This window comes from Phacochoerus africanus, chromosome 1 (assembly GCF_016906955.1).
Source record: "Phacochoerus africanus isolate WHEZ1 chromosome 1, ROS_Pafr_v1, whole genome shotgun sequence".
Classification (NCBI taxonomy): Eukaryota; Metazoa; Chordata; class Mammalia; order Artiodactyla; family Suidae; genus Phacochoerus; species Phacochoerus africanus.
The window spans coordinates 32174184-32194737 of NC_062544.1; the positions used below are offsets into that span (position 1 = coordinate 32174184).

The window sequence follows — 20554 nt, forward strand, 5'->3', positions numbered from 1 at the left end:
CAGGGAAGCTCCTAGTCCCAAGGCATGAAGCAACCTAGTTGGCTCATTTTCAACTCCTACATGTTAAACAACTCAAAACCTAGGTTTCTGGCCCTTCCCGCAACCAGGCTGAAGCCGAGTGAACCTGGAAAAGGCTACAATGAAAACACACCACTACTTCTACATTCACCTGGCACACCATGAACAACACAACCATGAGAAGATTTATTATAAACTTTCTGCCTCCCGAGCCTGTGATTACAATCAAGCTTTGTTCTTAAGAGGATTTGTTAATCAATGCCACTGCATTTAATTAGGAGGTAGGGTATGGAAATTAGATCACCCCTTTAGATAACATTATAGTATATAAGAAATACTGGAGTTCCCAGTCATGGCTTAGCAGTTAGTGAACCCAACTAGCATCCATGAGGACTCGATCCCTGGTCTCTCTCAGTGGGTTAAGGATCTGGCATTGCCATGAGCTATGGTGTAGCTCGCAGGTGCAGCTTGGATCCCACCTTGCTATGGCTCTGGTGTAGGCTGGCAGCTACAGCTCCGATTGGACTCCTGGCCTGGGAATCTCCATATGTCGCGGGTGCGGCCCTAAAAAGACAAGACAAAAAAAAAAAGAAAGAAAAAGAAAAACAAATAGGGGAGTTCCTGTCGTGGCACAGCAGAAACAAATTTAGCTAGGAACCATGTGGTTGCGGGTTCAAACCCTGCCCTTGCTCAGTGGGTTAAGGATCCGGCGTTGCCGTGAGGTGTGGTGTAGGTTGCAGAGGAAGCTCGGATCTGGCGTTGCTGTGGCTGTGGCATAGGCCAGCAGCTACAGCTCCAATTAGACCCCTAGCCTGGGAACCTCCACATGCTGCGGATGCGGCCCTAAAAAGACAAAGAGATTAAAAAAAAAAGAAAAAGAAATATAAATGGTGGAGTTCCTGTTGTGGTTCGGCAGCTTAAGAATCTGACTAGTATCCAATGCTGATGACAGAAAGGTTATTTAGTTGGTTTTACTACATCTTGGTAATATAACAAATGAAATTTATTTTTCATCTCAGAGATAAAGGGCATCATTTACCATCCCAAGAAAGCAGTGACGTGAAATACGACTAATTTTTGTCATAAAGTTCTACCTAAAAGGACATCAGGAACTCCCCTGGTGGCACAGCAGGGTAAGGATCCGACGTTGTCACTGCTGTTGCAGGTTCAGTCCCTGGCCCCAGGAACTTCCACATGCCGCTGGAGTAGTCAAAAACTTAAAATTAAAATTAAAAAATAAAAGGACATCCCACGTGCCATAAATTTTGTCAACATGTTTTTGGAAAACATGAAACTGTACTCTATAAAAATGATATTTACTTAAATCACTACATACCCAAAGGAAGTAAAACAGAAATAAACTTTACTTACGTCATTGGATTGTTATTTGGCAGGTAATATATGAAATCTCTCATAGTCATTTTTGAACGATCTTGTGGCCTCTGATTTTCATTTACGGCATGTTTGTTTTTCCATTGCTTCTAGACACACACACAAAGATACACTTTTATTTTATAAATAAAGGAGAATTATAGACGTATATATTTAAGTATTCAGCCAACTGCTGCATTCATTTCAAGTGCTTGAAAATTATTCCTATCACAATTATGCCTAATTTTAGTAGAAATTACAAATTCAGTATTAAAAAGTTGGAGCACATTAAGGAATTTTAAAAACTAAAGTGACTAGGTCTGCATAAAGTGCAATGTATAAAATCATGATTACTGATGCTGACTAATCACAAGGGTTCACTGAAAATTTATACATACACAGCTTTTACTTGCCCTGCAATGAACTGGAATTCTGCATGCTTTATAAAATTCTTGAAGCAAATATTTAATTTTTGCTTCCCCAAAATAAATGTAATTAAGCAGAGTCTATAAAACATAGAACATTTTGAGGCTTAGATTTTCGAGGATATGGATTCAAGTCTCACAGCCTCCACTGATACTTGACATAAAGCAAATAACCTCTCGGAGTTTTATCTCCTCCTGTATAAAAGTGACATCAACTTCTCACAGTTAACATATTTAAATGAGATAATGAATACAAAATATCGAGGTAAGTATTTTATCTTCCTCTTAATTAGAAAAAGGTGGACATTCTATAATTAATCATAAAAGCAGACATTTGTTGGGCTCTTACCATTTACTAAGTCACTAGTCTAAATGTGTTTTACACATATCAACTCTTTTAATCTTCACAATCTTCCTATAAGGTGGATACTATCATCAGTCTATTTTACAAATGAGGGAACAGCCACAGAAGACTAAATTGTTCAAAGTTACATAATAAAGGATGACCCTAAGAGTCAAACCTTAAAGTATCAAATTCCAGAGGATGCATGCTTTCCTAGTGTCACACTGCCTTCTCAGACAGTCATGAATCTTCAAGATTAAAAAGAACATAGACTCGAGTTATACACACATCTTCCCCATCTACAATTTTCCTTTTGTCAATTTAGAAAACATTACCAATTCAATTTGCTCAACTATACTTAATTCAAATGAATGTCAGTCATACCTAGACATCCTCACAAAAAAATACCACTAAAGGTCTAGTTTATAAATACACTTTTAGGCATATGTGTTTGTGAGCACACATATGGAACTTTTATTTGTGGCTGCTGCCAAAAACAAAGATATAGATGGGGGTTCCCATCGTGGCTCAGTGGTTAACGAATCTGACTAGGAACCATGAGGTTGCGGGTTCGATCCCTGGCCTCGCTCAGTGGGTTGAGGATCCGGTGTTCCAGTGGGCTGTGGTGTAGGCTGGTGGCTACAGCTCCGATTGGACCCCTAGCCTGGGAGCCTCCATATGCCGTGGGAGCTGCCCTAGAAATGGCAAAAAGACAAAAAAAAAAAAAGACATAGATGAATAAAATATATAAAAATTAAAAATGTGGGAAAAAAAATAGCTTATTAATCCCATCATGCTTCTTAAATCATTCTGTTAACAAAAGGGGATATTGTATTAACATGAAGGATGTGATTTGGTTTTGTTTCTCTCATCAAAATGCTACAGGAGTTCCCGTCGTGGTGCAGTGGTTAACGAATCCGACTAGGAACCATGAGGTTGCGAGTTCGGTCCCTGCACTTGCTTAGTGGGTTAACGATCCGGCGTTGCCGTGAGCTGTGGTGTAGGTTGCAGACGCGGCTGGGATCCCGAGTTGTTGTGGCTCTGGCGTAGGCCGGCGGCTACAGCTCCGATTAGACCCCTAGCCTGGGAATCTCCATATGCTGCGGGAGCGGCCCAAAGAAATAGCAAAAAAAAAAAAGACAAAAAAAAATGCTACAGATGCTTATTTTTCCTCTAAATGATGTCTAATTAACATAAAGTCAGAAATCTAGCAGGCAACAGTCAAAATTCTGATTTTTTTACAATACCTTCTCTTTTCTCAATTCTTCTTTTAACATTTCTCTGAGTTTCTGGGCTTTATATATTCGGAATCGATCTGAGCATGGCTGTTTCTCTTTTGTCGGAACGGGGTTTGGCTGTGGAGCTTCTTGATTATTAACTGTAGATAAAGGATGAGGTTCTGAGGGAACACTGACACTAGGCTTGACCAGACTAGAGGTACTTGATAGTCGCTTTCTTCTTTGTGAAACAGTAGGGGAAGATTTACTTGATTCTTCAACATTATTCCCACCATCAGTCTTTTCATCACTGTTGAAATTTAAAAAGAAAAAAAAGGATACCATGGATCTTCTTTTAAATATGCTACTTTTAAAAACCAGTCTAGGGAGTTCCCGTCGTGGCGCAGTGGTTAACGAATCCGACTAGGAACCATGAGGTTGCGGGTTTAAACCCTGGCCTTGCTCAGTGGGTTAAGGATCTGGCATTGCTGTGGCTGTGGTGTAGGTGGGCAGCTATAGCTCCAATTAGACCCCTAGCCTGGGAACCTCCATATGCCTTGAGAGTGGCCCTAGAAAAGGCAAAAAGACAAAAAATAAATAAATAAAAACCAGTCTAGGAGTTCCTGCTGTGGTACAGTGGCTTAATGATCCAGCTTCTCTCTGTGGAGGCGCCAGTCAGATCCCAGGCCCAGCGCACAGTGGGTTAAGGATAAGGCATTGCTGCCACTGAGGTGGGAGTCGAAGGTCTAGCTTAGTTTTGCTCCCTGCAGGCAGAAACTTCCACATGTCTTATGGAGGGGTGGTGGGAAATCATTGACTTGAACAGAGGTTGCAATAAAATTTTTATTTACTAAATTTAGATGTGTAAATTCTTTTTTTCTTTTTCTTTTTTTTTTTTTTGTCTCTTTGCCATTTCTTGGGCCGCTCCCGAGGCATGTGGAGGTTCCCAGGCTAGGGGTCTAATCGGAGCTGTAGCTGCCGGCCTACACCAGAGCCACAGCAACACAGGATCCAAGCTGAGTCTGCAACCTACACCACAGCTCACGGCAACACCGGATCATCGTTAACACACTGAGCAAGGCCAGGGATTGAACCTGCAACCTCACGGTTCCTAGTCGGATTCCTTAACCACTGAGCCACGACGGGAACTCCTGGAAATTCTAATGAAAACTAATGATTCCTTTGAAACCTCAAATTCCTAAGACCTAATAGCACATAATTTTATGCTCATGCTACGTCCCTCAAGGAAAGCAAAAACAAAATACAAAAAATCTAAATTATAAAACAAAGCTAATCAGCGTACCTCAAATTATCAGATAACTGAGAGGTTAATTCATATTCTTCTATTCTTTTTTTTTTTTTTTTTTGCAGTTTTGGGGTTTTTTGGGCTGTATCTGCAGCATGCAGAAGTTCCCAGGCCAGGGAGTTCCCACTGTGATGCAATGGAAACTAATCCAACTGGAATCCACAAGGATGCATGTTTGATCCCTGGCCTCACTCAGTGGGTTAAGGACCAGCGTTGCCACAAGCTGAGGTGCAGGCTGCAGATGCAGCTTGGATTCCAAGTTGCTGTGGCTGCTGCATAGGCTGGCAGCTGCAGCTTTGATTCGACTGCAGCAACAAGCCCTAGCAGTGACAACCTGATACTTAACCCACTGAGCCACTGGGAACTCCAAGGTTTTTTTTTTCCTTCTTTTTTTTTTTTTGTCTTTTTGCCATTTCTTGGGCCTCTTCCCGTGGCATATGGAGGCTCCCTGGCTAGGGGACTAATCAGAGCTATAGCTGCCGGCCTATGCCAGAGCCACAGCAACTCGGGATTGGAGCCGAGTCTGCAACCTACACCACAGCTCACGGCAACACCGGATCCTTAACCCACTGAGCAAGGCCAGGGATTGAACCTGCAACCTCATGGTTCCTAGTCGGATTCGTTAACCACTGAGTCATGACAGGAACTCCCCTTTTTCTTCTGATAAATTTAAAGAAAGTTTTTTTATTGAAGTATAGATTTTTTTGTTTTGTTTTGTTTTTTAAGGGCCGCACCCACAGCATATGGAAGTTCCCAGGCTAGGGGTCAAATTGGAGCTACATCTGCCAGCCTACACTGCAGCCACAGCAACTTGGGATATAAGCCACGTCTTTGATCTATGCCACAGCTTTCAGCAACACAGGATCCTTAACCCACTGAGTGAGTCTAGGCACAGAACCCACATCCTCAAAGATACTAGTTGGATTCTTAATCTGTTGTGACACAACAGGAACTCCTGAAATATAGGCTGATTTACCATATTAGATTAGATTCTGGTGTACAGTACAGTGATTCAGTGTTTTTACACACTGTACACCATTAAATGAGGGTTGTTTTATTTATTTGGCCGTGCCTGCAGCATGTGGAAGCTGCTGGGCCAGGGACTGAACCCACCCCACGGTAGTGACCCAAGATGTGCAATGACAACACCGGATCCTTAAACCTGCTATACCCCAAGAGATGACCAAATGAGCGCTATTTTTTTAAAATTAAGTTTATAATCTATAAAGATACCCTCTTAAAACTGATTTAAATTACTGGCATTTTACTTTAATTATCTATCAACTTGGAATCGGTCAAACCAAACATACAAAATGTCAACCTTCTGAAATATTTCTATTGCAGTTATTTGAAGATATTGAGCTACATCAATCAAACCAAAATCTGTTCAAGAGAGAAATCATTCATCTTTTGTCAGGTATAACTCTACTTATTCAGCTATCAAAATAAACTCTTGGAGTTCCCATTGTGGCTCAGTGGAAATGAATCTGACTAGTATCCATGAGGATGCAGGTTCAATCTGTGGCCCTGCTCAGCGGGTTAAAGATCAGGCGTTGCCGTGACCTGTGGTGTAGGTCGCAGACTCGGCTCGAATCTGGCTTTGCTGTCTGTGGTATAAATCAACAACTACAGCTCAGATTTGACTCCTAGCCCGGGAACCTCCAAATGCCTCAGGTACGGCCCTAAAAAGACAAAATAAATAAAAATAAAAATAAACTCTTCACTTAAAGAAAGTAATAAGTCCCCGGAAATTATATATTATAGTTTAGACTAGATATAATATTTCAGGAATGGCCTTAAGAGGATATAAGTCAAGAATTAAAACCAGGGAGTTCCCTGTTGGTGTAATGGTTACTATTCAGCACTTTTGCCTCTGGGACCCAGGTTCAATCCCTGGTCTGAGAACTGAGATCCTACTTTAAGCTGCTGTACCTTGTGACCAAAAAGAAAAATAAATAAAAGCAGTCTACTGTTTTCATGTTAGGATTAGTTTAATATAAAAGTGGAATATGCCTAAACCTATAAAATAACCTTTCCAGAAAGTATCCAAATTAAACCCTTATCTCAGCCCTAATAATGTGATACCATCTGCATTTTATCCAGTTAAGTTGAATGCATAAAAGGACAAAACATACACCCTATAGGTTTTTACAATTAGTAAAGACCCACTTAGGAGTTCCCATCATGGCGCAGTGGTTAACGAATCCGACTAGGAACCATGAGGTTTCGGGTTCGGTCCCTGCCCTTGCTCAGTGGGTTAATGATCCGGCGTTGCCGTGAGCTGTGGTGTATGTTGTAGACGCGGCTCGGATCCTGCGTTGCTGTGGCTCTGGCATAGGCTGGCAGCTACAGCTCCGATTCAACCCCTAGCCTGGGAACCTCCATATGCCACGGGAGCAGCCCAAGAAATAGCCAAAAAAAAAGTAAAGACCCACTTAAAAAAGGATAAAAAACAAAGTATATTTACTAAATGTCTACTCTATGAAAGCAATACCCTTAATCTTAAATGTCTCAAGACTAGACTAACTTATTATATTATCGATAATCATGCATTCACATGTAGTTAACAGAATCTCTGTGAACTTTATTACTTTAACAATAACTGGTATTTGTAGTCCATTATTGGGAGAAATTGTGAAATAAATTCTTCTAAGAAACTTGGAAATTACTAAGCATCACTAAGCTATCAAAATAACATTGTATACCCAGCACCAATTAAGGCCAACAGAAGAAATCAAACCAAAAAAGAAAGGAGTAAAATCGTCACCTTCCTACACAATAGAAAAAAAATTTATGCCATCTCACTGTCGTTTAATGGGGTTGGTTTTCCTTGGTTTCCTCATATTTAGAGTATAAAAACAGAGATCAGGGAGTTCCCATTGTGGCTCCATGGGTTTCGAACCTGACTAGTATCCATGAGGATGCAGGATCCCTGGCCTTGCTCAGTGGGTTAAGGATCCAGTGTTGCCATGAGCTGTGGTGTAGGTCACAGATGTGGCTTGGATCCAGGTTGCTGTGTCTGTGGTGTAGGCTGGCAGCTACAACTCCAATTTAGTCCCTAGCCTGGGAACTTCCAAATGCGGCAGGGGTGGCCCTAAAAAGAAAAAAAAAAAAATCAGAGACCATTAGTAACTCAACATGTCTTAACTTTAATTACTTTGTTCCATCACCTTTAAACACCTAAAGGTAGGTAACTATTCTGCCATGTTCTATGCAAGATAGTTTATATCAGTTATCTTTAATTTCTACAATAACTCTCCAAAGCAGGTTATATTATCCACATTTTGCATATGAAAAAACTCTGCCTGGGCGAAATCCATGAATTGTTAAGGAGAATTCTGAATCCAAATGTAGTACATGACACATGCTTTTCTGTTCAGAAAACATGGTCACTATAGCTAAAGGGCCACAGCCTCAAATTAAAACAAATAACCAGACTTCCTTTCCGTTGACATAATGTAGAATCAAGTAACACTCCTCTTCTTTTAAGAATAAATGTTTTTAATATTTTTTTAAAAACTTACACCAGCAAAGTATTCCAAAAGAATGAAAACCGTGGTGATCTAAACGCTCCAATGACTACATGTGGATATTCTTCACCTCAAAACTGTTATGTGCGGATTCCTCCCGCCACCGCTTGAAGACATGGTCCCGTCTCAAAGAATCTATACTCGGTAACAAAATCCACGCTTCCCACACCGTGTGGTCAGAGTGACCAACTGCAGTTTGCAGCGTGTTCGGCGGTCTCAACTGCCAGGCTTAGTGCAAGCGAAAGAGTACTTATTCATAAAGTTTCTTTACTCCGCTTCCAGGTGACACGACAAGGGAGGAGTAGACGAAAACGCTGCCTCTGCAAGTCCTTACCTGCTCTTAGGAGTCTTTTCTTGAGGTTCTGCCTCCCCAGAATCCACCGGGGGCACATCTGGAGGTTCCGCTGGCTTCGGGACAGAGGCCGCGGCAGGCTCCGGCGGCCTGGGAACCTCTTGTTCACGCTGGGGATTGGCGGCAGTGGAGCCCCTGGCGCCCGCTCCAGGCCTGACATTCGGCTTCACGCTAAGGCGTGCCCGGCGGAACATGGCGGAGCCAGGGGGCCCGGGGAGGCGGCCCCACGGCCGCTCTCAGCCCCGAGCCCCGGCCGCTGCCCAGAGAGGAGTTTAAGAACTACGCTCTTGCCACAGAGCCACACCACCAGCCTAACAGACAGCTACCGCAGTTTCACGCTCCCGCCGCCGCCTCGGATCTCCCGCCGCCGCCTCTTCTTCATGACCCTACTACACTAATCGCTAAGTTTCCCTCAGCACCTTGAATCCCCGCCCTCGGAGGGCGCCGGAACTGATTGCGTCATCACCCAGCGCCGCCGGATAGCGTAAGACGTAGAGCGCCCGGAGCCATGGTAACTGTCAAACTCTGGAGCCTGGGTTATCTGAGAACGGGAAATGAAAAGCAGGGCCGGCGTGCTCTTCGCTCTCCTTAGGAATTGTTCAAAGAAGAGGACGTAGTCAATCTATCAGCTCAGACTTTTACAAAACTCTTAAAGTCGCTGGCCGTTTTTGTTTGTAGAGGGTTCTGTAGAGCACTGCCTGCTCATCAGCACGTCTCTAAGCCTTAAAAATTCTAAATTGAGGAGTTCCTGTTGTGGCTCTACGGGTTAAGAACCTCAGCAGTAACTATGTCTAGTCACTTATGATGGAGCACGATAATGTGAGAAAAAAGAATGTATACATGTATGTGTAACTGGGTCAACTTGCTGTACAGTAGAAAATTGACAGAACAGTGTAAACCAGCTATAATGGAAAAAATAAAAATCACTATAAATGAAAAAAATTAAAAATAAGGAAAATTTGTGAATACAAAAATAAACAAATAAATAAACAAACAAATAGAACGAACCCCACTAGTATCCATTGGGAGGCTGGTTCCTTCCCTAGCCTCGCTCTGTGAGTTAAGGATCCCGCAAGCTGCTGAGTAGGAAGCAGATGCGGCTGGATCCAGCAGTGGCAGTAGATGGGCAGCTTCAGTAGGCTGGCAGCTTCAGTGTGCCTTCCATATGACACAGGTGCTGCCCTAAGGGGGGAAAAAAAAAAAGTTGAGCGTGTCTACCAGAGAAAACTAGAGACTTAAAATTACTATGACACTATTAAGACTTTACAAACTTGGATGTGTATCAAAAATCTTATGATTTTATATATTTAATAGTAAAATTAAATCTGACTCTGTTTCCATCCCTTTACAAACAGGAGATTTAATCTTAGTTATTACTTACTTTTTTACCTGCAGAACTGGGACTGCCATAGACTCTTGGGTGAGAAAGGCCAGTGCCTTCTGTTTATACCAGAATATGCTGTACAGAGCTGTTTGGTTCTGGCAGTAGCTCTAATATTCCTGAGATATTTTTGGCAGGAATTATTTTTGTCAAGTTATTGGGCTTCTTTAGGTGTGTTTGAAGTCGCTGTTCAGAGTGCTGGAGGGAGCCTACAGTATAGCCTTCTCTTCTCTATGCTTTTACTCTTGCCTTCCTACTCTCAAAAACATCTAAAATTGTCTCTCTTTCTAGATGACCTAGCAATCTTTTCAATCAGTTCAGGGTTTTATTCCCCAGGCATTTTGTTATTAATGTAACAGGTGTTCTTGTAGAATTTTCTTCTCCTTACAAAAAGGAAGTCAGGCTTCTGTTTTCCATGAGTCAGGGGACTTGTATTGCAGGTTCAAACACTGGCCCATAATCCATAGAGCCAGTTTCATCTCCAGACATTTTCCTTCTCATTTTAGAGGAGTTCCTGTACTACCCTACATAATGTAAGCCAGCCTCTCATTAATTTCTGTCATATTACCCTCTAAATTTCTGTCATTGTATTTAATAATTCTTATATTATCTTGTTCATTTGTTGAATCTTCCTCTTCTCTTCAGAATGCCTTGTTTATTGCCCTACTGCTCCTTCCTGAAGCAGATTAAAAATGCTCACATTAACTTATAAAGTCTCAACTATAATTTTTTTTTTCTTTTTAGGGCCTCACTCACAGCATATGGAGGTTCCCGGCTAGGGGTCGAATTGGACCTACAGCTGCTGGCCTACACTACAGTCACGGCAAGGAGGGATCCAAGCTGTGTCTGCAGCCTACACCACAGCTCATGGCAACACTGAATCCTTAACCCACTGAGTGAGGCCAGGGATTGAACCCGCAACCTCATGGTTCCTAGGCAAATTCATTTCCGCTGCACCACAATGGGAACTCCCAACTATAGTAATTTTTGAGCAGGTATTACAGCCACATTAAAAAGTACAGGAGTTCCCATCATGGCTCAGAGGTTAGCAACCCAACTAGCATCCATGAGGATGCCGGGTTCAGGGTCAGAGGTCGCAGATGCCACTCGGATCCCAAGTCACTGTGGCCAGGGCGTAGGCCAGAAGCTGTATCTCTGGACCCCTAGCCTGGGAACCGCCATAAAAAAAAAAAAAGTACACAAGGAAGGAGTTCCTGTTATGGCACAGGAGAAAAGAATCCGACTAGTATCCATGAGGACGAGGGTTTGATCCCTGGCCTTGCTCATTGGGTTAAGGATCGGCATTGCCGTGAGATGTGGTGTAGGTTGCAGACGCAGCTCAGATCCTGTGTTGCTGTGGCTCTGGCCTAGGCAGGCAGCTACAGCTCTGATCCAACCCCTAGCGTGGGAACTTTCATAAGACAAAAAATAAAAAATGAAAAAAATAATAACCAACAAATTAAAGCTTTACAAAATAGGATAATTTTAGGGTGTCCAGACTAACTCTACCCATTTTTCAGTTTGTAACAATTAACAGAATAGATGAAGATAATAAATACCAAGCATCTTTACATGTCTGCATCTAGCCATGGCAGATGCTCCACCGCTTTTCAGTAGGTTTAAGGTAATTCTAGGCTATTCTGAATTCCTGGTAATACTACATTCCCTTCCATTCTTTCCCCATCACACAACCCAAGCACAGAGCCACGGAACTCCCAAAGTACTGTCCACCCTGACAAAGCATTGGGATAAAATAGGAAATGAACAGACTTGAGAGAGTCTGTTTTCAACTTGAATCTCACTTCTGCCTCACTGCACTGCTCCCTGCCTAGTAGATCTGTCGCTTCTGGTCTCAGTCTCAGTTGCTTCTTCCAAAAAAACGAGAACAATGAAGACCACCTTGCAAGCTTGATGGGTGAATAAAGAAGTAAGGGGCCAATACCACCTTTCGCAGAGCTAACATTCAATCTATCTATTCTGTCCCCTTCCTCTCTTTCTCCCCTCTGAAACGTGATGAAAGATAGATCACCCAGGACATATGGAAGTTCTTGGACCAGCGGCAAATTTGAGCCGCAGTTGAGACCTATGCCACATTTGTTTCCAGATTCTTAACCCACTGCTGCGGAATAGAGGATCCAACCCTTCCGCCGCAGACACAACACGGGCTCCTTAACCCGCTACGCCACAGCGGGAACTCCTAGCTATTCTAACTTTTAATGTCGCTACCCCAAAAATGGGGGCTGGTCAAGCCCCAGTTCGCTGTACGCAGAGAGGAAAGTCCACACACGCCTATCCCTCTCTCAGACACAGGCCCGCTTTCTGAACTCTACCAAACTTGCACGGCGGAACGACCCTGGCAGCACACTACTCTCCGCTGCGGCGGATCCGCAGTCCGCGCCCGGGACCGCACCGCCCCGCACCCCCGCCCCGCCGCCGGCGGCCGCGCAGGCGCAGTCCCTCTCCGGCCAAGCCGGCTGCTGTCTGGGCTTGGTGGGCGGGGCGGTCGACCTCTCAGGGGTATCCCGCCGCCTCGGGCTCTGTCTCTCAGATCTACCAGTGGGCACGGCTGCTGAGCGTGCGAAGTCGTTGTTTTTCCAAGTAGCTCTCTTCCAAGCTCAGTGGTCAGCATGGCCCGTGAGTGTGCAGACCGGTAGAGGAAGCCGCAGGGAGCGTCGGGCTAGGAAGTCTAGCGCAGAGGCCCAGCGGGCGGAAGGCGGGGGCCGGCGCAGTGGGGACCCGGTTTTCAGTGAGCTGGGAGAGAGGGAAGGTTGGCTCCGGTCCAGCCTGAAAGGTCGGACAAGTATCTGCCCCTCCGGTACAAGTTTACACAGCAAGGAGCACCTCCCTGGAGATGGCAGCCCTGGGAGGGGTCTTATTTTGGAGGTGACTTATAGCTGGTGCTTAATACTTAAAAAGTCGAGAGGCCTAATGAGGACCAGGAATTCTGAGTCTCTTCCCTCGTTCTTTTGTTTGGCCCTTGCAGGTAATGTTTTAGTAGCATCTGTCTTCGCTTGCTTAACAATTGAATTATCATGGGCCAACTTGTGTGAGATGTGGTCTGTGATGTATCTTTCACTCTCCACCCACACTTCTCAAAAGCCAGAAATTATTTTGAAATACTGGCCCATATAGACAGACGATTGGAATGCCTGTTTGAAGAGATCTGGTATTTATAGATAGTGAACACCTTAACTAGTATAATATTCTTAAGACCTTAAGTGTTTACCTCTTAGTTTTCTCCTTGTCGTCAGATCCAGGAACACCATTCAAGGCCATTCTTTGCTGGCTTACCACTTAAAAAGCAAACTTCAGATGCATTTAAATAAAGGCATTAGAATGGAATTATTAATTTTGTAGATGGGAAAATAGCATGACTGTCTTCCTAGGTGGAAATCAACGAGAACTTGCCCGCCAGAAAAACTTGAAGAAATCGCAGGAAATTAGTAAGGGAAAAAGAAAAGAGGATAGCTTGACTACTTCTCAGAGAAAACAGAGGTAAGTGATACTAAAGGAATTCTCAAGTCACGGAAGTTTTCATATTGGAGAATGGAAAGCATTTTTTATTTTTTAAATCCTTAGTAGAATTAGGCCTAATCTGCAGAAGGGGGCAACAGCTCAGTATATGTTGTGCACCAGGCATGCTAACACTGTATTATGGGGCAGTCATTATTCCAACTCATGGATGAAGAATTTAAAGCTCTCAAACTGCAATTTGTTTTGCAGAAAGTCTTATGCAATTTTACCATAACCATGTGAATTTCACTTAGCTTCCATTGTTGGGTGCTAAGGATAAACATTTTCTTTTTCTTTTTCCTTTTTTTGTGCCTCACCCACGGCATGGAGGTTCCCAGGCTAGGGGTTGAGTCAGAGCTGCAGCTGCCAACCTATACCACAACTCAGGGCAAGGAGGGATCCTTAACCACTGAGCAAGGTCAGGGATCTAATCCATGTCCTCACAGATACGAGGCAGTTTCGTTAACTGCTGAGCCACAACAGGAACTCCTAGGACAAACATTTTCAAAGCAGACATCCTACCCACTAGTCTGAATGACAGGTCACCAATTATATGGATAACTGTTCTGAAAGAGACACAGTATATGTAGCTGTACTGATGTCTGAAGATCCATTGAATTGGAGAGAATGCAGGTGCACAGGTGTCAATGCAGGTGCTTTGACATATATGACTCTAAGTGACAAATAATATAAAACTGCTACAGAAATACTTTGAGACTGCTACTTAAGCTCAAGGAAAAGGATTCATGTTTCTAAAAAAAGTCAAATTTAATTTTATTCTAAAATTTTGTTGTCCATGTGGAACTTGGAGGTTAGGCGAATAATTGACTACACAGGTTTCAGTATGTCTTCTCTGTGGTCCTCAAGCCTGGCTGCACATTAGAATCACCTGCGAAACCTTCACTTCTGCTCAGGCCTGTGCCCTACACCTGGTCCTGATTTAAACTGGTCTGGGGTTGGGCATTAGAAACTGCTCTAGCCTATAGCCATACCACCTTGAACGTGTGCCATCACATCTGATCTCGGAAGCTAAGCAGGGTCAAGCCTGGTTAGCACTTGGATGGGAGACCGTCTGGGCATACCGGGTGCTGTAGGCTTCAGTGGGTTGGGGATCTGCTGTTGCCGTGAGCTGTGGTGTAGGTTGCAGATGCGGCTTGGATCTGGTGTTGCTGTGGCTGTGGCGTAGGCCGGCAACAGCAGCTCCAATTAGACCGCTAGCCTGGGATCTTCATATGCCATGGGTGTGGCCCTAAAAGACAAAAAGACCAAAAAATAAAGATAAATAAATTTGGGAGTTCCCGTCGTGGCACAGTGGTTAATGAATCCGACTAGGAACCATGAGGTTTCGGGTTCGATCCCTGGCCTCGCTCAGTGAGTTAAGGATCCGGCATTGCTATGGCTGTGGTGTAGGCCAGCAGCCTGAATAGACCCCTAGCCTGGGAACCGCCATATGCCATGGGTGTGGCCCTAGAAAAAACAAAAAGACAAAAAAAATAGATAAAAGCTGCTCTAGGTAAATTTTATTATACTTAAGTTAAACCTGACATTAAAAGCTCCCCATGTGATTCTGATGTGCAGTCTGATTTTAATGAGGTTCAAGGTTTTTTACCATTTTCTTTGCATAAGTGTCTTACTGATACATTAGAGCTACTCATCTTGCATTAAAATCTAATACTAAATGTATGCAATAACAACACAGGAAAGAGCCTGGACTTCGAAGTTGTACAGATCTTGGTTTTTATGTGATTTTGGGGGAGAAAGTATTTAGCTCTAAGCCTTTAACTTATTTTTAAAATCTGAAACAAAGATGATAATTCAAAGTTGTTGTGAGAGTTAATTCAGAGCCAGAAAAGTGCTTGACCCATAGTAGGTGTTGAAAACATAGCCATTTGATATATTTTTAAAGATGAGCTCATGGGCCATCTAGCCCAGGTATTCAGGTTCTAGTTCACTGTATGTGGAGATTCAGTCAAAGGCACAGAGGGTTAAGTATATATCCTGAATATCCTGCTTTTTTTTAGTGTAATCCATTTTCCATCACTAGCTATTGGGCTTTTTAGCTTATAAGAAACTGAATTGCTTCATGACATTTGTGTCCTAATCAGAGGTACTAGTTAGGATATCTAGAGGACTTCTGAAATGCCCTCTTCTTTCAGGAAAAAAAAATTATTGTGGATTAGCTTTGTTGACAATTAAGAGTAACTTTGCGGGAGTTCCCGTCGTGGCGCAGTGGTTAACGAATCCGACTAGGAACCATGAGGTTGCGGGTTCGATCCCTGCCCTTGCTCAGTGGATTAAGGATCCGGCGTTGCCGTGAGCTGTGGTGTAGGTTGCAGACGCGGCTCGGATCCCACGTTGCTGTGGTTCTGGTGTAGGCTGGTGGCTACGGCTCTGATTAGACCCCTAGCCTGGGAATCTCCATATGCCGCAGGAGTAGCCCAAGAAATAGCAAAAAGACAAAAAAAGAAAGAAAAAAAAGAGTAACTTTGCCATTATTTCTGCACTTAGCTGCCATGCATCAGGCAGTGTGTATATGTGTTCCTCAAAACAGTCCTGATGTGTGTTACTATAGTTTTGAAAGGGCTTGGAGTTTCCATTGTGGCTCAGCAGAAACGAATTTGACTAGGAACCATGAGGTTTCGGGTTTGATCCCTGGCCTCTCTCAGTGGGTTATGGATCTGGCATTTGTTGTGAGCTGTGGTGTAGGTCGCAGACTTGGCTGAGATCTTACATGGCTGTGGCTGTGGTGTAGGCTGGCAGCTACAGCTCCGATTCAGCCCCCAGCCTGGGAACCTCCATATGCCTTGGGTGCAGCCCTAAAAAGACCAAAAAAAAAAAAAAAAAAAGAAAGAAAGAAAGAAAGAAAGAAAGAAAGAAAGAAAAAGAAAGGGCTTGAAGATTATTTACCCAAAGTCATGACAACAGTAGAAATTATATTTAAAATAGGATTTGACTTCAAAGCCTTTCTATTCTTTGCCTTCCCATTCTATCTACATCCATGAAAATGGACAGACGTCAAAGTTTGTATCTTTTATTTTATTTTTTTTTTCTTTTGCTTTTTAGGGCCTCACCTATAGCCTGTGGAAGTTCCCAGGCTAGGGCTCAAATCAAAGCTACAGCTGCCAGCCTACACCACAGCCATAGTAACACAGGATCTGATCTGCCTTCATCTGCGACCTACACCACAGCCCACATCAACGCCAGATCCTTAACCCACTGAGCAAGGCCAAGGATCAAACCCGCATCCTCATGGATACTACTCGGGTTCATTACCACTGAGCCACGATGGGACCTCCTGTATCTTCTTTTAAATTGTCTTCTGGTATACTGAATGGGTTAAGCATCCGGCGTTGCTGTGAGCTGTGATTTAGGCTGCAGTGGAGGCTTGGATCAAGTGTTGCTGTCGCTCTGGTGTAGGCCAGTGGTTGCAGCTCCGATTCGACCCCTAGCCTGGGAACCTCCGCGTGCCTCAGGTGCCGCCCTAAAAAGAAAAAAAGAAAGAAAGAAAGTGAGATCATAAAATCAATTTTTCTGTAACAACTTAACAGCTTTTTCCACCTTCATAGGGACTCTGAGATCATGCAACAAAAGCAGAAGGCAGCCAATGAGAAGAAGTCTATGCAGACAAGAGAAAAATGATGACTATTTGGAACACTTGGGTGCTACTGCTAACTAGGTGTATCATAAGCTCCATGATCAATATTTTGTAGAGTGAACAGTCAGTACATATGTTATATCCTTATGAAAATATTCTAAACTTTACCTTTCAGCCTTAGTGTGATGTTTCAGAAACATTCTTCAAAGAATAAAACACTAACCATGCATGTGACATACTGGTGAATATTATTTTTTATCAGCAGTGAGCATTTATATAATTTGTTATTTTTTCTTTTAGCACCAAAGCCCATGGAAGTTCCCAGGCGAGGGGTGGAATTGGAACTGCAGCTGCTGGCTATACCACAGCCTTATCTGCGACCTACCCTGCAGTCCACAGCAATGCCAGATCCTTAACCTGCTGAGTAGGGCCAGGGAATGAACCCTTGTCCTCATGGATACTAGTTGGGTTGTTACTGCTGAACCACAGCAGGAACTCCTTATATAATTTCTTAAAAGATAATATGATCAGGTAATAGGGTCTCATATATAAATCTAGAATCTTTGTTGTAAACTTTGTTAAAGTAAATCTTTAAAGTCAACTTTACTGTATAATGGAATTTAAGATACATTGCTTTGTAATCAACTAATTTGCTTGAAATAATTTACAAAAAATAGTACAAACCACCTAGTAAATGAACGTAAGCTAAATGAGGTCTCAGGAAGAGTTCTACTTACAGCTTTAAAATTTTCTGGAATAAGTGCCTTTTTAAAATAGACTTTATTTTTGGAGTTGCCTTTGTGGCGCAGTGGTTAACGAATCCGACTAGGAACCATGAAGTTGTGGGTTCAGTCGCTGGCCTTGCTCAATGGGTTAAGGATCCGGTGTTGCAGTGAGCTGTAGTGTAGGTCGCAGACTCGGCCTGGATCCTGCGTTGCTGTGGTTGTGGTGTAGGCCGGTGGCTACAGCTCCGATTCGACCCCTTACCTGGGAACCTCCATATGCCGGGGGAGCGGCCCTAGAAAAGGCAAAAAGACCAAAAAAAAAAAAAATTCATTTTTTTAGAGCACTTTAGGATTGCAACAAAATTTAGGATGTCTATGTTGAATCACAGAGGCAAGAGTGGGCATTCTTTTTTTTTTTTTTTTTTTTTGTTGTTACTGTTGTTGCTATTTCTTGGGCCGCTCCCGCGGCATATGGAGGTTCCCAGGCTAGGGGTTGAATCGGAGCTGCAGCCACCGGCCTACGCCAGAGCCACAACAACGCGGGATCCGAGCCACGTCTACACCACAGGTCACGGCAACGCCGGGTCGTTAACCCACTGAACAAGGGCAGGGACCGAACCTGCAACCTCATGGTTCCTAGTCGGATTCGTTAACCACTGCGCCACAATGGGAACTCCAAGAGTGGGCATTCTTAACCTTTTTCTGAGTTTTAGAGAAAAAGCTTTCAGCTTTTAAATATGGTGTAGGATGTTAGCTATTAGTTAGCCATATATGGCCTTAATTATGTTGAGGTGTATTCCCTCTATAACCTCTTTGTTGAGAGTTTTTATGATAAATGGATGCTGAATTTTGTGAGAAGTTTTTTCTGTATTTATATGATGAGATTTTTTTATTCTTAAATTTGTTAATATGATATATCACATTGATGTATTTGTAGATATTGAACCACCCTTGCATCCTTGGGACACATCCCACTTGGTTATGGTGCGTGATCCTTTTAATGTATTGTTGAATTCAGTTTGATAATATTTTGTTCAGGATTTTTGCGTCTTTGTTTATCAGTGATATTGGCCTATAATTTTCTTTTTTTTATAGTGTCTTTATCTGGTTTTGGTATCAGGGTAATGCTGGCTTCATAAAGTGAGCTTGGAAACATTGCTTCATCTTCCATTTTTTGGAAGAGTTTGAGAAGGGTATATATTAATTAACTATTATTTAAATGTTTGGTAGAATTTACCCTTGAAGCTCTCTGGTCCTGGACTTTTGTTCGTTGGCAGTTTTTTGGTTACTGATTCAATTTCATTACTAGTAATCAGTCCGTTCAGATTTTCTGTTTCTTCTTAATTCATTCTTAGAAGATTGTGTATTTCTAGGAATCATTCATTTATGTTCTGTTGTCCAATTTGTTGGCATATAGTTGTTTGTAGTAGTCTCATGATTCTTTATTTTTCTGTGGTATTGGTTGTAACTTCTCTTTCATTTCTGATTTTATTTGGGTCTTTTTTCGTGATGAGTCTGGCTAAAGGTTTATCGATTTTGTTTAACTTTTCAGAGAACCAATTCTTAGTTTCATTGATCTAATGGTTTTTCAGTCTCTATTTTATATAATTCTGCTCTGATCTTTTTTTTTTTTTTTTTGCACTTTTTAGGGCCATACCTGTGGCATATGGAGGTTCCCAGGCTAGGGGTTGAATCAGAGCTACAGCTGCCAGCCTACGCCACAGCCACAGCCACAGCCATGCAAGATCCAAGCCAAGTCTTCAACCTACACCATAGCTCACGGCAATGCCAGATCCTTAACCCACTGAGTGAGGCCAGGGATGGAACTCACAACCTAATGGTTACTAGTCAGATTCGTTTCTGCTGCACCACAACGGGAACCCTGATTTCTGATTTTATACTGTGTGGTCAGAAAAGATGCTTGTTGATTTCAGTCTCTTATATTTATTGAGACTTGTTTTGTGGCCTAATGTGATCTCTCCTAGAGAGTGTTCCGTGTGCACTTGAAAAGAATGCACACTCTGCAGTTTTTAGATTCAGTGTTCTTTAAGTACACCTGGTAAATTTGTGGTTTAAAGCCAGTATATCCTTACTGATTTTCTTTCTGGATAATCTATCCATTTGGTATAAACAGGGCTGAAAGTACCCTGCTGGAGTTCCCTTTGTGATGCAGCAAAAACAGATCCGACTAGGAACCATGAGGTTGCAGGTTCAATCCCCAACCTCACTCAGTGGGTTAAGGATCTGGTGTTGCTGTGAGCTGTAGTGTAGGTCTCAGACACGGCTTGGATTCTGCATTGCTGTGGCTGTGGTGTAGGCCAGCAGCTGTAGCTCTGATGGTAATGATAAACACCCCTAGTCTGGGAACCTCCACTTGCCGTGGATTCGGCCCTAAAAAGAAAGAAAGAAAAGAAAGAAAGTCCCCTGCTATTATTGTGTTATTGTCAGTTTCTCCCTTTATGTCAATATTTGCTTTATGTATTTAGGTGCTTCTCTGTTGGGTGCATAAATATTTATGAACGTTATCTCCTTTTCTTGGATTGACCCCTTTATCATTATAATGCCCTTCTTAGTCTCTTATTACATTCTTTATTTAAAGTCTGTTTTGTCTTATGTGTAGTGCTACCCCAGCTTTCTTTTTGTTTACATTTGCAGGGAATATTTTTGCCCATCCCATCACTTTCAGTCTGTGTGTCTTTAGATCTGCATTGAGTCTCTTTTTGGCAGCATATGGATCCATCTTGCTTTTTTTAAGCCATTCAGCCCTCCTATGTTGTA

The 20554-nt window shown here is 42.8% G+C and overlaps 2 protein-coding genes and 1 pseudogene across 2 annotated transcripts in view; 2 read left to right on the forward strand and 1 right to left on the reverse strand.

Moving 5' to 3' along the window:
• The window catches only part of BDP1 (B double prime 1, subunit of RNA polymerase III transcription initiation factor IIIB), a 106179-nt gene extending 97172 nt beyond the window's left edge, over nucleotides 1–9007 (reverse strand). The window contains 3 exon segments of the mRNA XM_047794370.1: nucleotides 1390–1499; nucleotides 3405–3684; nucleotides 8545–9007. Coding sequence (XP_047650326.1) covers nucleotides 1390–1499; nucleotides 3405–3684; nucleotides 8545–8756 — 602 coding nt within the window. The 5' untranslated portion in view covers nucleotides 8757–9007.
• A 3403-nt stretch (nucleotides 9008–12410) lies between these two features.
• Nucleotides 12411–17285, forward strand: SERF1B (small EDRK-rich factor 1B). The gene is made up of 3 exons (XM_047753790.1): nucleotides 12411–12577; nucleotides 13330–13438; nucleotides 17023–17285. The coding sequence occupies exons 1-3, from the start codon at nucleotides 12571–12573 to the stop codon at nucleotides 17093–17095; spliced, it is 189 nt and encodes a 62-aa protein (XP_047609746.1). The 5' UTR covers nucleotides 12411–12570; the 3' UTR covers nucleotides 17096–17285.
• LOC125113792 (uncharacterized) lies at nucleotides 14435–14553 on the forward strand (annotated as a pseudogene).
• Nucleotides 17286–20554: the final 3269 nt, after the last annotated feature.

What these genes read in the sequence shown, in the direction of transcription:
- SERF1B (XM_047753790.1), top strand. An exon ending in ACTTCTCAGAGAAAACAGAG is followed by an intron (nt 13,439 to 17,022) that starts GTAAGTGATACT and finishes CCACCTTCATAG; the next exon opens with GGACTCTGAGATCATGCAAC.